Source organism: Panthera uncia, assembly GCF_023721935.1.
Source record: "Panthera uncia isolate 11264 chromosome E2 unlocalized genomic scaffold, Puncia_PCG_1.0 HiC_scaffold_19, whole genome shotgun sequence".
Lineage (NCBI taxonomy): Eukaryota > Metazoa > Chordata > Mammalia > Carnivora > Felidae > Panthera > Panthera uncia.
The window spans coordinates 5,997,046-6,013,799 of record NW_026057588.1 but is presented as its reverse complement, the minus strand read 5'-3'; the positions used below and the strand labels follow the sequence as shown (position 1 = coordinate 6,013,799).

General features: G+C 45.8%; 1 protein-coding gene across 5 annotated transcripts in view; it reads left to right on the top strand.

Annotated features, from left to right (window-relative positions):
• The window catches only part of LOC125915500 (zinc finger protein 432-like), a 50,528-nt gene that overhangs the window by 26,437 nt on the left and 7,337 nt on the right, over positions 1-16,754 (top strand). For 2 of the 5 annotated variants that reach the window (XM_049621395.1, XM_049621392.1), the window contains exons 1-4: positions 8,031-8,395; positions 9,810-10,000; positions 13,223-13,349; positions 14,722-14,817. In XM_049621395.1, coding sequence (XP_049477352.1) covers positions 9,986-10,000; positions 13,223-13,349; positions 14,722-14,817 — 238 coding nt within the window. In that variant the 5' untranslated portion in view covers positions 8,031-8,395; positions 9,810-9,985. Of the gene's footprint in view, positions 1-1,806; positions 6,059-8,030; positions 8,396-9,809; positions 10,001-13,222; positions 13,350-14,721; positions 14,818-16,754 lie in introns of those variants that run through there. The other 3 variants (XM_049621393.1, XR_007455683.1, XM_049621394.1) reach the window with 3 other exon arrangements.

Genomic DNA, 16,754 nt, shown 5'->3' with positions numbered 1-16,754 from the left:
TCTGGGTTGTCTTAATTTCTACCTGGTGGCAGCTGTGTAGCAATAATAAGGAAGGGCCTGAGGCTGTGGGAAAAACAACGTACCAGTGGCCCGAGTCTTGGTTCAGAAGGAGGCAAGTGGTCCTAAAGGCTGCTTAACTGAGGCCAACATGGAGACAGAAATGCAGAATTATGGAAGAAGACGCAGTCCATTGCAAGATGAGGGATCAGTGCCTTAGGGGTGTCAAAATGGGAGGAAATCAGATGTGACATCTGTACAGGTACAGCTTGCAGAGTGCGACGGAAGGTGATGGTCTTCTTCTTCCGTATGGAAGCACATCTGTCCCTGGAGAAGTCTGCGTGTCCACCAGTCTGGTGGAATTTCCTGGATGGTCATTCTCTCTCACCTTTGCCCCTTTCTTCAGGAATGTGCCCCAGCTAGACTAAAAGTTGGGAGTGTGGAGATAAGAGTCTGTTCCTTAAATGTATGGCCAGGGTGATGGTGCTCTGAAGAATGAAGAAAGGGGTAAATTTTAGAAAGCGGACGACCACCCAAGAGTATCACAGAAATGTCAAACTCAAACACTGAGGGTCCAACATTCTGAATTGCCTGAGATGTTTGTTCATAACAAGCATCTGCTTCTGCCCTTGACCACCATAGTCCGTTTGCTTCCTTTGGTGGGACTCTTCCAAACCGGAAGTCTGAATGTTTGAGCAACTAACATCTTGGTCCTTTGCCTCAACTTTGTTTCAGTCTTTGCGCTCTGAACACGACCTCAGCTTATCCTTTATCCTTAAAAATTTACATACGGATATTTTCCACATCGCTGTGTCCACTCAGGCCAGTTCTCAACATTTTTCTATCCAACTGGGTACTGGCACCTTGCCGTCTAATAAAAATCAAAATGTTTATATGCTTCGGAAAGTCCACTTATTTCCCCCACATTCTGAACCTCAGTAACATCCACCCTCTTGAAGAAAGTTTCCACCTACCTCTTGACTCCAGCAAAATATTTAGGAGTGAACCTTAATTCTTCATGTGCTTTCCCCTCCCATTTTGAACTCAGTGGTAAGACTTGTCTTACTCCACAGTGTATCCTCATTTCCTCCACCTCTCTTCATCTCCTTTGCTTCTTCTAACCACCTCTCATAATTCGCAGCTGTCTCCCTTTTTTCTTTTTTTTCGATATTGATTTTTGAGAGAGAGAGACAGAGCATGAGTGGGGGAGGGGCAGAGAGAGAGGGAGACACAGAATCCAAAGCAGGCTGTCAGCACAGAGCCTGATGCGGGGCTCGAACTCATGGACCGTGAGATCATGACCTGAGCTGAAGTCAGACACTTAACTGACTGAGTCACCCAGGCGCCCCTGCCTCCCATTTTTCTTTGCTCAGTGTATTTTCCGTACCTAGAATGTAAACTCAGAATAATACATTCACGTGTCCCCAACACCAGCACTGTGGCCAGTACCTACCAGGCATTTTATTAGGATTTGTGGAATGACTGAATGCAGCCCTTGTAACCTTGGATGAAGTTTTTTTTCCACCTGTGTTTTCTCTTCTAACAGTGGTTTTCTTATTTTCTGCTCTCTCTGCATGTTTTGCAAGATGCTATTTAGAAAGCAGCCGACTGTATAGTTATTCATTGTGAACTATCTAAACTTATTTGTATGCTTTTTGCTTTTGCCACTTGATTTTTGTGTGTTGTGTTTTTACCAGTGTTCAAGAAATAAGGGACATTAATAGAGACTCTTTTATACTGAGATCACGCAGTCAACACTAAAGATTGGCTAGTCCACACCTAGGCACTCATTGTTCTCTTCTTTCCTAGAAGCTGAAGTTGATGATCACCTACGGTGACACTTGCGTGGCTGGAGATGCCTAAAGACAACTAAATGCGGAACAATGCTGTGAACATGATGCCTCTGAAAATATCGTCCATCTGGACCATCATTTTCCTTTAAGGCAAAATTAGGGAAAAACTCTGAAATCAAATTTAAATTCAGTCAGTTAAAGCAGAGGCTATGAAATAAAGAACTCCATGGAGTGTAGTGGAGATGAGAAATCCTTTCTCCTTACAAAGTATAAGCAAATTCATACTAAAATTGCCTGAAATTGGAAAACCCATCAGCACTAAGGCTCCCGTTTGTTCAGCATCAGAGGGCTCACAAAATTGGGGAATGCACGTATGCAGTGAATGTGGGGAATCCTTCATCAGGAAGTCTCAGCTCACTAAACGTGAGAGGATTCACCGGGGAGAGAAACCCCATGGATGCAGTACATATGGGAAGGCACATACCACAAAGTCCAGGCTCATTGGACACGAGAAAATTCACACAGGAGAGAAACCTATAGGTGAATATGGCAAAGCCTGTTACAGGAAGTCAGAAGTCATTATACACGAGAGAAATGGAAGAGGAGAAAACCCCATTGAGGCACTAAATGTGGCAGAGCCTTGCTCATTAAATGACATCTCATTTTACTTCAGAAAACTCATACCTGAGAGAAACCCTATGTATGATTGTGGAAAGGGCTTCACCCAGAAGATTAGTTTCATTGTACGTGAGTGAACTCATACTGGTGAGAAACCCTGTATATGTAGTGAATGTGGACCAGGCTTCATCCACAAGGTGAGCCTCTTACGACATCAGGGAGTTCATGCAAACAAGGCTTCCTTTGTATGTAGGGACTGTAGGAAATCCCGTCCTCAGGGGCACCTGGGTGGCTCAGTCAGTTAAGTGTCCAACTTCGGCTCAGGCATGATCTCGTGGTTCGTGAGTTGGAGCCCCGTGTTGGGCTCTGTGCTGACGGCTCCGAGCCTGGAGCCTGTTTCAGATTCTGTGTCTCCCTCTCTCCCGGCCCCTCCCCACTCACGATCTATCTCTCACTCTCTCTCTCTCTCTCTCAAAAATTAAAAAAAAAAAGAAAATCCTGTCTTCAGAAGTCAGGTCTCATTAAACATCAGAAAACGCACACAGGAAAGAAACCTCATAAATGTAGTGAATGTGGGAAAACCATCAGGAAGCAACAGCTCATTATCCATTAAAGAACTACAGGAGAGAGATCTGTGAATGCCCTGGGTGTGGGAAAGCTTTTGCCTACAAGTCTTGCCTTATTAAACAAACAAACAAACAAAAACCCCCCACACAAAGGAGAAACACGTAGATTTATAAAATTGGAAAACCCTTCCACAGGGTCACAGCTTCTTAGAAGTGAAGTCCTGTTAATTTGGTGACTGTGCAAATGCCTTCTGTCGCCACTCAGACATTATTAAATATCAGTGGGCTTCTAGCAAATAGGAACTTAGCCCTTTTGGAACAGCCTCTAGCTAGGTTGCGCCCTCCAGTGTTGGCAGAAAATTTGCCCAGGGGAACAAAAATCTTACAAGTGTAGTCAATGTGACTGTGCCTTCAGTGGTCAATGATTTCTCACATTATGTCTCAAAAAACCTATGGGAAGGAAATGCAGAGTAGAAAAACAGTGAACAAAAAATTCCAGGCCATTATATAGTTAAGTGTATTTTGAGAGAAATATGAATGCAGAGACTGGGAAAGCCTGATAAATTTCATTCTCTATATTGTTGATAAAGAGACACAGTCTGATGTTAGTAACCTTGTCTTTTCTTTGTTTGCCTCTTTTGTTTCCTCCCCTGTGTTCATTTGTTTCTTAAGTTCCACGAGTGACATCATAAGGTATTTGTCTTTTTCTGAGGTATTTTGCGTAACATAATACTCTCTAGCTTCCACATCAATTGCTCAGTTTCGTCAACTAATCTGGAATGCCTGGGATCATAAGTGAAACAAAACACTGCTGTGAGCATAAAGAGATAAGGTGGTATTTGGATATTGCTAGGAATGAAAATCTTTATATTATAGAGTTGGTTGATAGGAAAAAGCAGTCTTTGACTAGTGGAGTTTGGGGAACATATAAGATCTGTTCAGTTTCCCTAGGATAGTGTGGAGGAAAAAGCGGTCGGTACTCCTTTCACACATTTTCAGGACCTTATATTATGTAAAGTCACCTGAGAAACAGCCTTTCAATGAATTGCTGTTCATTCGGTGAATATTTGTGAAGTACCTGCTTTATACCCGGTATTATTCTACCAGCTAAGGACACAGAGGTGAACAAAATGTCTTTGCCCTCCTGGAATGAGTGTTAAGGTAGCTGAATTAGGGGCGCCTGGGTGGCTCAGTGGGTTAAGCGACCAACTTCAGCTCAGGTCAAGATCTCACCGTCTGTGAGTTCGAGCCCCACATCAGGCTCTGGGCTGACAGCTCAGAGCCTGGAACCTGGATTCTGTGTCTCCCTCTCCCTCTGCCCCTCCCCCACTCATGCTCTGTCTCTCTCTGTCTCAAAAATAAGTAAAAACATTAAATTGGTTAAAATGAAATAGAAAAAAAAGAAAAAAAAAGTTAGCTGAATTATATGTAAGTGGTGTATCTTCACGCTCCATCTAACATACTCAGGGTATGTAAACTCCACATTAGGTGAAATGGGACGTGAAATAATTGGATCACGGGTTTTGTGCTTGGAATGACGTGGAGTTAGAATGATCCTAAGTACATTTTTCCCCAAGGAGAGTATTTGGGAGACAAGCGAAGGAGTCCTATTAATAATGTATAAGTAGGGGCGCCTGGGTGGCGCAGTCGGTTAAGCGTCCGACTTCAACCAGGTCGCGATCTCGCGGTCGGTGGGTTCGAGCCCCACGTCGGGCTCTGGGCTGATGGCTCAGAGCCTGGAGCCTGTTTCCGATTCTGTGTCTCCCTCTCTCTCTGCCCCTCCCCCGTTCATGCTCTGTCTCTCTCTGTCCCCAAAAAAAAAAAGTGAAAAAAAAAAAAAAAAAAATAATGTATAAGTAATTGATTAATGAATGGATAAAGATGTGATACACACACACACACACACACACACACACACACAAATGGAATGTTAGCCACCAAAAAGAGTGGAATCTTGCATTTGCAATGATATGGATGGAGCTAGAGAGTATTACACTAAGTAAAATAAGTCAGAGAAAGACAAATACCTTAGGATGTCACTAGTGGAATTTAGGAAACAAATGAACATAGGGGAGGAAAAAAAAGGAGGCAAACCGAGAGGGAGGGTGGGGAGGGGTGGGTTAAACTGGTGATGGGGATTAAGGAGTGCGCTTGTGATGAGCACTGGGTCTTGTATTAAGTGATGAAGCACTAAATTCTACACTTGAAACTAGTATTACACTGTATGTTAATTAACTGGAATTTAAATTAAAACTCTTGGAAAGAGAAAAATAATGTATAAATAATCCAGGATACAAATACGTCTTTAGAAATGCCCATGTCTTTTCTCCCCACGTTGACTGTACATTCCTTGATAGTTTTGCACTGCTTCAGTACCACTAGCCACATGCGGCTATTTAAGTGTAGATTAATTAAAGTTAAGTTAAACATGTATTTCCTTAATATCAAGAGTTCACATTCCAAGAATTCAATAGTTCTAGGTGACTAGTGACTACCATGTCGGACAATACAGATGTATTACATGACAATTACATCATCACAGAACCGTCTATTGATTGGTGCTGCTTTATAGGGTCATACATTCTTTGTGACATAGAAGAAATAAAAGAATTAGATGTTGATTTGGAAGATGAAGGTGAATGGACTATAAAGAAAAAAGTTCTATCAGTGCAAAGAATGAGCGATTGTAAGGCAGTTGTAAAGAATGGAATTGTTCAAAAAAATACTGTGTGTATGTGTGTGTTATTAGGCTAAATGTTTGCCTATAAAAGGGGGAGAGAAGAGGACTAGGATCCCCAGAGAAGCAGAATAAAAAACATGAGAACCTCAGGCAAGATGGAGGAAAGCTGGGATATGAAAGAAGGTAAGATTCCTCTTGAGTGTATTGGAGAAGAACCCTTAAGTTGTTCACAGCCCTATCACCTTTGAAAGTTGTTGTAATTTGAGTTCCCATTTCCTCTGTGACCTGCTTAACAGCATATGTGGTTTGCCTTTTCTATTCCTTTTTCCTCTTATGATTGGGGCTCTTGTCCTCTCTCCTCTTTCCAGTCTTTCTCTTGATTCAATAAAGATACCCTGCTTGAGTCCTGGTTGGAGAAGAAATGGATATTTGCTATGCAGTAGCTGTTTTACAGTTCCATCACAAACCCTGAATTAAGGGGTAAATTGAATCCGACATATATATATTTTTAAACATTTAAATGTTATGTTTTTTTAATAAAATTTTTAATGTTTATTTATTTTTGAGAGAGACAGAGACAGAATGCAAGTGGGTTAGGGGCAGAGAGAGAGGAAGACACAGAATCCGAAGCAGGCTCCAGGCTCTGAACTGTCAGCACAGAGCCCAACGCAGGGCTCGAACTCACGAGCTGTGAGATCATGACCTGAGCCAAAGTCGGATACTCAACCGACTGAGCCACCCAGGCGCCCCAACCCAACACATTTTTAAGCACCTAAACTTGGTTATCTCAATTCCTGAGATTTTATTCTGTATTGCAGTCATTAGATAATGGAAAACAGGAAATTTTTCATGATTGATTTGTATTTTACAAACATCACCTTGCCTGCTGTATGAAAACGAGCTTAGCACAGACCAACGGTGCAAGCAGGGACAATTTTAGTATCAGGGGCGAGACTGGGCCAGCATAGTAATGATGGAGGAGTATGAAGATGGAACTGTCTTTTGCTTTGACCTGTGGTTACATGACTTTATCAGGTGCATTCTGAAAATTATAATAGCCTACGGGTTTTAACATAGCGGGGGCAAACAGGTGAACACAGCCTGTGTTCTTGAGGTGTCTGGTTCCTCGGGGTGAGGGAGACTTCTAAGCTCAGCAACTGGCATTGGCGGGAGTGGGGGCGGGGAGGCGGTGCGGGGTGGAGAGGAGAATATGAGCGAGAGCAGGCTGGAAACGGGTAGCAGGCCTGCAAAAGGCTGGCAAACACGTCTTGGTGAAGATGCACAGGGCTGTGGTCAATCTGTTTTTTGTGCTCATTTTATTTCCTGCACGTGAATATTCACAGCAGTTCCAGCTGCAATATCCAAAACACTGGAAACAACCCCAAGGCAATTATGCTGTGTTCAAGAAGCTAGAAAAAGGAGTACATACGCAACTAATTTCATGAATATGTTGCAGACTAATCTTTATAATTTTTTTTTAAGTTTATTTATTTACTTTGGCGGGGGCGGGGGTGCAGAGAGAGAGGGAGCGACAGGCTCCGCACTGTCAGCACAGAGCCCGATGCGGGGCTGGAACCCACGAACCAGTGAGATCATGGCCTGAGCCGAAACCAAGAGTCGGACGCTCAACCGACTGTGCCACCCAGGCGCCCCTTTATAAATTTTTTTAAATTAACATGTATTTACTTTTGAGAGAGCACGAGTAGGGGACGGGCAGGGAAAGAGAGGGAAACAGAGCCCGATCGCCGGCTGGAGCCCACGAACCGTGAGATCGTGACCTGAGCCAAAGTCCCACGCTTAACCGACAGAGCCACCCAGGCGCCCCTAATCTTGAGTGACAGAAGTCGCTGCCTGGGATGTGTAAGGGACATGGATGGGATGAGGCTGGCAAGAGGCTCACAACGACCGTGGCTTCAGCTCTCTTGGCGACCGCCGCATGCCCCACCCCATCTCACTTTTCCAAACCGTGGTCTCCCCGGCACCCTCGCCGAGCTCCCGGCCGCGCGGCTCCCTCCCAGCCGGCGAGCACCTGCCCCGGCCCTCTCCGGCCGCAGCGCGCCGCCCGCTTTCTTGGCAAGCCTGCTGGAGCTTTTACACGGCCGCTGAGCCTTTCCGCAATGAGAATCGAGACCGAGGTGCCCAGAGGTTATTTTAATTTCCCACCGAGCGGAGACCTCACGGCCGGAGGAGCCGCGCCCCTTAGATGGGGAAGGGCTCCGGCTTTGGTCAACTCGGCGCCGTTCCGCGTCCCCTACAACTAAGGGTCCTCTGTCCCTTCAAAGGTTACCGCCATATCACGTCTGCTTCGCGTGAGCGGGAACTTCTGTACATCTCCCCATTTTCCTGTGAGGCCTGGAGGGGCGAGAAAGGGCGAGGGTTTCCGCGGCGTTCTTTCACCGCCGCCTCACGGCGCAAACACACCGCTGCCCAGGTTTCCGTACGGCGGGTATTCAAAGATGGCGGCCCCCGGGGCGCCGAGGCGACGGCCGCGCGGACTTATGAGCTCATAAGGAGGAGCCGGAAACCCGTATTCCGTTCTCCATAGAAACGCGCCAGAAACGCCGCTGACCCTCGTCAGGTGTTCCCGGGAGAGAAGGCCGGGCGAGGGAACTAGAGCGAAGGAAGTTTAGGGAAGTAAGTTAGGCCCTGAAGAGGTCGCTGCAGGTTCAGGAGAGACTCAAGTCCTTGTGTGGGTCTATTTGTAGAAAAGGCGGGGAGAGGGGCGGCCTGTCGGCCTCTAGGTAAGTTGGTGCTCCCCTAAGTCGGTGAAGGTAGCGTAGGGCGGGTGTGTTTTTGGAGGTGAGCACGGAGGAGTCTGTATTGAATGTCTGTAATCGAGATGTCTTTGGGGTCAATCCTGGGGGGGCTGTGCTGGTCAGTGATTAAAGATCTCAACAGATCAACTACCGAGAGTCCTGAGGTCAGGGTTTAGGGTCTTCGCAGGTCACTCAGCCTGTAGGTGATTGACAGCTGGTGGGGTGGTGTTTGTCACAGAAGGCGGCGTTTGGCTCTGGTTCTGCAATAATTTGGAGCTCAGTGATTGAGGAACCATTAAGGGAGGTCAGTGTACATACGTAGCTGATCCAGTTTTGGTATTGATTCGGTGGGGTCGTGGCCTGTCTTTTGTGCAGGATCGTGTGACAGCAGGCTTGGAGGCTCAGGGGCCCCGGCTGGTTCGTGCGTTGGGCTCAGACCGGCTGCTGGAACAGACGTGTTGAATGTTAACATTCCTTAAAAGCTTCAGGTCCAAGTCCCTCCTCCATATAATTTTCTAATCTCTTTTGGCTCTCCACATCATCCCGTCCCTTTGAATCCGCAGAAATGAAAGTTTTGGGAGAGAGAAACGATTCAGCAGATTTAAAATTAATTAGCCTTTTGTTTTTATTAGCCTTTATTTAAGATTCTGTGTTTATCCTTCTGTAATTTTACTGTGTGTTGTCTTGGATATTTCCTTTCAGGTTATATATTATGTAAAGTCTGCTATTTTCCCAGTATTTATTTTTAAAATTTTTAAATGTTTGGTTTTTTAGAGAGAGAGAGTGTGAGAGTGTGAGAGGGGAAGGAGCAGAGAAAGAGGGAGACACAGAATCCGAAGCAGGCTCCAGGCTCCAAGCTGTTAGCACAGAGCCCAATGTGGGGCTCGAACCCATGAACTGAGAGATCATGACCTGAGACCACATCGGACACTTAACGGACTGAGCCACCCAGGCGCTGCTCAGTATTTATACTTTTGAGTTGTCTTTTAATTTTTAATTTGTTGAGGTGTTTTTAAAACATTGATTCTATAGCTCATATTGTCTCTCTCTCTTTTTTTTTTTTTTTTTTTTGGTGTGCTCATTGTTCTGCATATTGAAGTGTATGTACATAGGGTAAATAAAGAGATAGAGCAACATAGTTTAAAGGAAAAATTCACTGTTCCTCGCTGTCCATATGGCCTCATTTCTAAAATTGATCTGAACATTACTTGCCACTGAGGCAGAGTTCTGTTCCGATTCTCCTTTGCCACTTCCCATTACCTGCTACTTCAGGGTCTTATGCCTAAGTCATGATTCCTGGGGAACCAAATAGACACAAATACTGGGGACCATGTGTCAAGGCGAGTACACAGCAAGAGAGGATGTAACACTGAAAGTAATTTTGCTCTTCGGCCTACAGGTCCTGACAAGAGACAAGAAATGAATGAAGAAAGAGGAGGTTCCACGACCTAGACAGTGTCATTTCTGGAGCACTTTTGACTGGCTACTAGATTTCTAACTAGAAATTTGGGGCATATCCGGAAGAGACAAAGACAGAATATCCCAGTTGTTGGCCATTTCTCAAAACAGAAGAAAATGATCAATGCCCAGGTGATTTTTGTCTTTTTTTAATTCTCTTCTTTATTCCCTGGTGAATTTATAGAGGCTTGTGAAAATACAGAGCCTGAGTGGCTCAGTTGGTTAAGCGTCTGACTCTTGATTTCGGCTCAGGTCACGATCTCACAGTTGGTGAGTTCAAGCCCTGCATCGGGCTCCGCATTAACAGTGCAGAGCCTGTGTGGGATTCTCCTTTTCTCCCTCTCTCTCTGCTTCTCCCCTGCTCACGTTCTCTCTTTGTGTCTCAAAATAAATAACTTAATTTTTTTAAAAATCCGTTCAGTATCTAGAGAGAAATAAACTTTGACTGTACCTCCAACATCATGGCAAAGTAGAATCAAGAATATAGTGTTAATGTGATTCCTGGTAAATGACCAGCGTTGGAACATAATATGTAACTAAAGGATCCTCTGGGTTACATCAGCTGACACGCTGCATCTAATATGTGTGACAACGACAAGAGAATCATGCTAAGTTACATGATATGCAGTGACTGAGAGGAGAAAGCAGAAAGGTTCCTCAGGGGATGTCAATATTTCATGGCACTGAGGACTCAGGAAAAATTTTATATTCTTCTTAGAGGTGATGGGGTAGACAGTGTTTTCAGCAGTCACTTTTTTTTTTTTTAAGTTTGTTTATTTTGAGAAAGAGAGAGACTACGAGCGTGGGAGGGGCAGAGAGACAATCTCAAACAGGCTGTGTGCCATCAGTGCAGTGTATGGGGCTCGAACTCACAAACTGTGAGTTTACGACCTGAGCAGAGATCACGAGTCGGACACTTAACCAACTGAGCCACCGAGGCGCCCTAGAACACTAACCTTCCAATGAAGGCAGCAGCTGACTCCCTCCTGCTGTTTATTATAGAGTTCCACAGAGACTCTTGGGGGATAAACCAAGCAAATTCAGTGAACACGGTTTTTTCAGGGGACCAAAGTAAGGCTCTAGGAACAGGTGCCTGTACTGGCATTCAAGTACAGATTTGGCATTAGATAGTTGCACAAAATTTTGTCTAGTAAGGGCTTGAATTACTGGGTTCTAGGGTGTTTGCTTTACAACTTTATGTTATCTCAGAAAATGAAGAATCCTTTCCTGTTTAAATTTTTTTAACCTTTATTTTTGAGACAGAGAGAGACAGAGCATGAACGGGGGAGGGTCAGAGAGAGGGAGACACAGAATCCGAAGCAGGCTCCAGGCTCTGAGCTGTCGGCACAGAGCCCGACGCAGGGCTCAAACTCACGGACCGCGAGATCACGACCTGAGCTGAAGTCGGACGCTTAACCGACTGAGCCACCCAGGCCCCCCCCTTTCCCGTTTTTAGATCCAGTTTTTACCTACTCTTCTTTTTAGTGCTTTTGTTTCCTGTAACTATACAAATTGCTCACGAGTACCTTTTAAAGAAAAAAAAAATCGGGGCACCTGGGTGGCTCAGTCGGTTAAGCATCTGATTCTTGATCTCGGCTCAGGTCGTGATCTCACAGTTTGTGAGTTCAAGCCCCATGTCAGGCTCCGCACTGATGGCATGGAGCCTGCTTGGGATTCTCTCTCTCCCTCTCTCTGCCCCTCCCCTGTTCATGCTGTCTCTCAAAGTAAATAAATAAAACTTAAAAGCAAAAAAGTACGTTCTCTTTTCATGTCCTCTTTCCTCATTCCTTCATACCGCTTTAACAGATGTGTGGTGTGCTCCTGCTGTCCCTGGACCTGTGTGTGCATCTGTGCACGTGGCCCACTTACAAATGTAACTGGATTTATGTACATCTGTGTATGTAAACACACCTGTCATGACATTTTGTGTGTCGGTGGAACCATACTCCAAAGAACATAATCTGTTCTTAATCCAGGCATCTAAAGAAATAGTGACTGCAATGGATTGATGAATATTAACTATACAAAATTCCATTGGTCTGTAGTCATACTCAATGAGTAAAACTGTGTAAAGCATTTAGCGGGTATCTTCTAAGTGATATGTGGATCGTCTATGCCTAAAATCTTCGCCAATGCTTAATAATAGCACATTATCAACTTGCATAATTGCAATCTGGGGCTCGAACCCACGAACCGTGAGATCAAGCCGAAGTCAGCCGCTTAACTGACTAGTGAGCCACCCAGGTGCCCCCTAATATCCTTGTAATTCCTTAAGTGAAAAGAGCACTAGAGGCGTCTTTCGGTCCAATATTTGGTCTTCGATCTCATATGTGACAGAGTTCCTAAATCCCTTGGAATGTCCTGGGTGATAGGAGCAGCTCTTGTTCTTAATAAACTTTTTATTTAATTTTTTTAAATGTTTATTTATTTTTGAGACCGAGAGAGACAGAGCATGAGCAGGGAAGGGGCAGAGAGAGAGGGAGATACAGAATTGGAAGCAGGCTCCAGGCTCCAAGCTGTCAGCACAGAGCCCGACGCGGGGCTCGAACCCACGAACTGTGAGATCGTGACCTGAGCCGAAGTCGGACGCTTAACCGACTGAGTTACCCGGGTGCCCCAGAGCAGCTCTTGTTCTAATGGTGTGACTCTGGGTGGGCTCCTGCATGGGGGCTGGTCTGCAGAAAGGCCAAGCCGTGATCAGAAGTGTGGAATTTTCAGCTGTATCCCCATTATCCAGAGAGGAGAGAGGGGCTGGAAATGGAGTTCATGACCCCCCATGCCTGTGATGGAGCCTCCATAAAATCCCAAAGGTGTGTGGTTTGGAGAGCTCCAAGCTTAGTGGACGTGGGTGCTGAGGGGGTGACGTGCCCCTCCCCTCGGACCTCGCCCTGTTCGTCTCTTTCATCTGGATGAAATCTGTATCCTTTATCATATATAATAAACTAGTACGCGGTTAAGTAAACTGAGTTCTCTGAGCTGCTTAATCAAACCCAAATCAATCAAACCCAAGGAGGGGGGGGTCACTGGAACCTCCACTCTGTAGTTTGTTAGAGCACGGGTGACAACACGGACTTGGATTGGTGTCTGAAGCGGGGGCAGGGGCCGTCTTGTGGGAGTGACCCCTTAACCTGTGAAATGTGACGCCGTCTCCAGGTAGGTAGTGTCAGAATTGAGTTCAGTTGTAGGCCATCCAGCTGGTGTCAGAGAAGGGCTTAAAAAACACACAAAAACACCACCTATACTTCAGAACTGGTCTCATCATCATAGTTACTATTAGCAGGGCAGCTTCCTTTATATTCCTCATGAACCAGTAAAAGCGAACCTTTCATATTAAACAGGGCTTTGTTATTACAGGAATCACTGACACTGGAGGACGTGGCCGTGGACTTCTCCCGGGAGGAGTGGCGGCTCCTGGTCCCCACCCAGAAGGACCTGTATCGAGATGTGATGCTGGAGAACTACAGGAACCTGGTGTCAGTGGGTGAGGACAGTTTCCCTGTGTCCCTCAGAAGGTGCCCGGTCGGTGGCCTTTCCTTTCTCAGCTGCTTACACTTCAGGGTCCCTGCACTGTTCTGAATGGCTGATTCCCAGGACCACCTCTGGCACATGCTAAAAGGGTCTAACGTATTATGAGCTGTTTTTATTAACAACACAAATGATGCCAAGCGCGTGGGGTTTTTCCGCACCGACAACCAGGCCTCCAGCTCTTCAGGTAGCAGCTAGGTGTCCTGCAATCCATTTCAGTTCTGACACTACCCAGAGTTGGCGTCAGACTCCACAGGTTTAAGAGTTTAGTACCGCAGGACTGCCCTCACTTTGGAGGCCAGTTGCAAGTATTGGGTACCCAGTGTACCCACGCTTCAGTCCAGCTATAAATTAGGCATTCCTGCAACCCCGTTTCTGGTCTGCTAATTTGCCGGAACAGGTCGAAGAGCTGAGGAAAGCACTTTACTTAGGATTACCATTTTATGGGGGCACCTGGGTGGCTCAGTCGGTCAGGTGTCTGACTCTTGGTTTCGGCTCGGGTCATGATCTCGCGGTTAGTGAGGTTGAGCCCTACATTGAGCTCTGTGCTGACAGCGCAGAGCCTGCTTGGGATTTTCTCTCTCTGCCCCTCCCCTGCTTGTGCTCTCTCTCTCAAAATAAATAAATGAACGTTAAAAAAGATTATCATTTTATTATAAAGGATAAAATTCAGGAGCAGCCAAAAGGAAGAAAGGTAGAAGGGAAAGTATGGGGGGAGGGGTGTGGACCTTCTATGACCTGTCCAGGTAAGCCACCCTCCTAGCACCCCAGTGTGTTCATCAGCCTGAAAGCTCTCCCAGCCTGGTTTTTTGGGACTTCTTATGGAGATTTCATTATGTAGACATAACTACTGAGATCATTAGCCACTGGTGATTAACTCAGTCTCCAGTGGCCAGGGGAGGGGGTTGGAGCTGAAGGTCCCAACCTCCTAATCACTCGTGGGTGTTTCTGGCAGCCAGCCCCCAGGCTAAAGCTAGATCGGTGCCCCTGTGACCAGTCATTAGTTCACAAAAGACACCCTTCACTCTGGAGAGTCCAAGGGCCTTAGAAGTTCCTGTGTCAGGAATTGGGACTTAGAACAAATCCTGGAACAGATGTTCCTATCACAGCTGCCACTCAGGAAATTACAAGGGCCTTACGAGCTCTGTGCCGGGAGCCTGTACAAAGACTAAATATATATTATAATATCACAGCATCACAAGTACCCTCTCCCAAGAGAAGAACCCCTGCCGTGCAGATTCGAAAACTGTCAGCCCCTCACGTGTATCGTCCTCCCATCCCAACACACCCCAGCCCATCTCCAAGTGTCCTGTCTCTCCCACGGGCAGGGCATCAAGCCAGCAAACCAGACGTGCTCGCCAAGCTGGAACGAGGGGAAGAACCGTGGGCGATAGAAGAGGAAGTCCGCAGTGGAACCAGTCCGGGTGAGTGGGAGCTAGCTAGCTGGGTCACTGAGGAAGTCCCCCTCCAGCCGGGGAGAGGAGGCTGGCCGGGTGCTTGAGGACTCCATGCATCTCCCCGCCATGGGAGAGCTTTTCCTCCAGGTCTTTAGAAGGAAGTAGAAGTCTTCTTTTCCTCTTCTGATATCTGATCCTTGCTTTTTTTCATTTTACACCTTAATTTGTGTTGCTTTTGCCTAGTGTTCTTCCATGGATTCTGTAGCTGACCCCCTTCTTTGTGCCCCATCAGAGTGGGTGTCCCTGTTCCTCCCACCCTGGCTGTGAAATTACCCCCCTGGGGGCTGAGTCCAAAGAGAAATGTGTGACTTCACACTGTTTCCGACGGTTGCACGTTCTGGCCCCTCCGGAAATGCTGATTTCCCTCCCAACAGCCAACTCCACCCTGTATGTTGTGTCTCCACAGTAACCTGGTCTCTTCCCTGGTCCGCTTCCTAGCTCTTCCCCCACCTCGAAGGTCTTCAGATCCTTTCCATTTTCTTTGCTGTATTCCTAATACTTGAGATTTCTCTTCTGGCTCATGGATTAAGCTCTTTCTGATGTCTGGTTGAGACTCCAAATCGATACCTCCCTACTTGTTGTCTAGTGTGAATTCAGTTCTAGGTATTTTACCTGCCTACGATTTCCGAGTCCCTGCATGAGGAATAGGAGTCCTCTGCCCTCCACACAAAAAATCCCTCTTGATCCCATTTTAACATTATTCTGTCTTAGTACTGCACACCTTACCCTGCCCATGCTTTTAACTGTGGCATTCTTGTCTTAAAGATCTCTGCTGTTTCTGTTGACTGTGCCACTAGAAAAGTTTCTGTTGACTGTTTCACTGGAAAAGATGGTTTTACATCATCAGGTCTAGCCTAAATCAGCTGTGTTTGCTTCTGTGGCTTCCTTCCTATGATTGATATTTCTGATTTTCCTTTGGTTCATTGTAGGTCTTCCCGTTGTACTAATTTCTCTAAATCATTTGTTTTTCATATTCTTTTTTTGTAAGCAGCTTTAAGATAATTCACATAGCCTACAATTTGCCAACTTAACGCATACAATTGAGTGCTTTGTATCACATTAACACAGTTACGTAACCATCCCCGATTTTGAAAGATTTTAATCACTTTAAAAAGAAACATTTCTGGGGCGCCTGGGTGGCTCATTCGGTTAAGTGTCTGACTCTTGATTTTGGCTCAGGTCATGATCTCACGGTTCATTAAGTTCAAGCCCCGCATGGAGCCTGCTTGGGATTCTGTCTCCCTCTGTCTGTCTGCCCCTATCCCGCTTGCTCTCTATCTCTCTCTCATAATAAATTAAAAAAAGGAAAGTTAAAAAAAAAAAGAAACATTTCTAGGGCTCCTTTTCTGAAATATTTTGAAATATTTTTATCACTTTAAAAAGAAACATTTCTAGGGCACCTGGCTACTGGCTCAGTTAGGAGAGTACGCAACTCTTGATCTCAGGGTTATAGAGATTACTTAAAAGTAAAATCTTTGGGACGCCTGGGGGGCTCAGTTGGTTAAGTGTCTGGCTCTTGATTTCGGCTCAGATCATGGTCTCATGGTTTGTGAGATTGAGCCCTGCATTGAGCTCTGTGCTGACAGCATGGAGCCTGCTTGGGATTCTCTCTCTCCCTCTCTGCCCTTCCCCGACTCATATTCTCTCTCTGTCTCTCTCTCTCTCTCTCTCCCTCTCTCTCAAAAAAAAAAAAAAAAAGTAAAAAAAAAAAGTAAAATTTGGAGTGCCTTGGTGGCTCAGTCAGTTAAGTGGCCAACTTCGGCTCAGGTCATGATCTCATGGTTCATGAGTTCAAGTCCTGCGTCGGGCTCTGTGCTGACAGCTCAGAGCCTGGAGCCTGCTTTAGATCCTGTGTCTCCCTCTCTCTCTGCCCCTCCCCCATTCACACACACACACACACACAC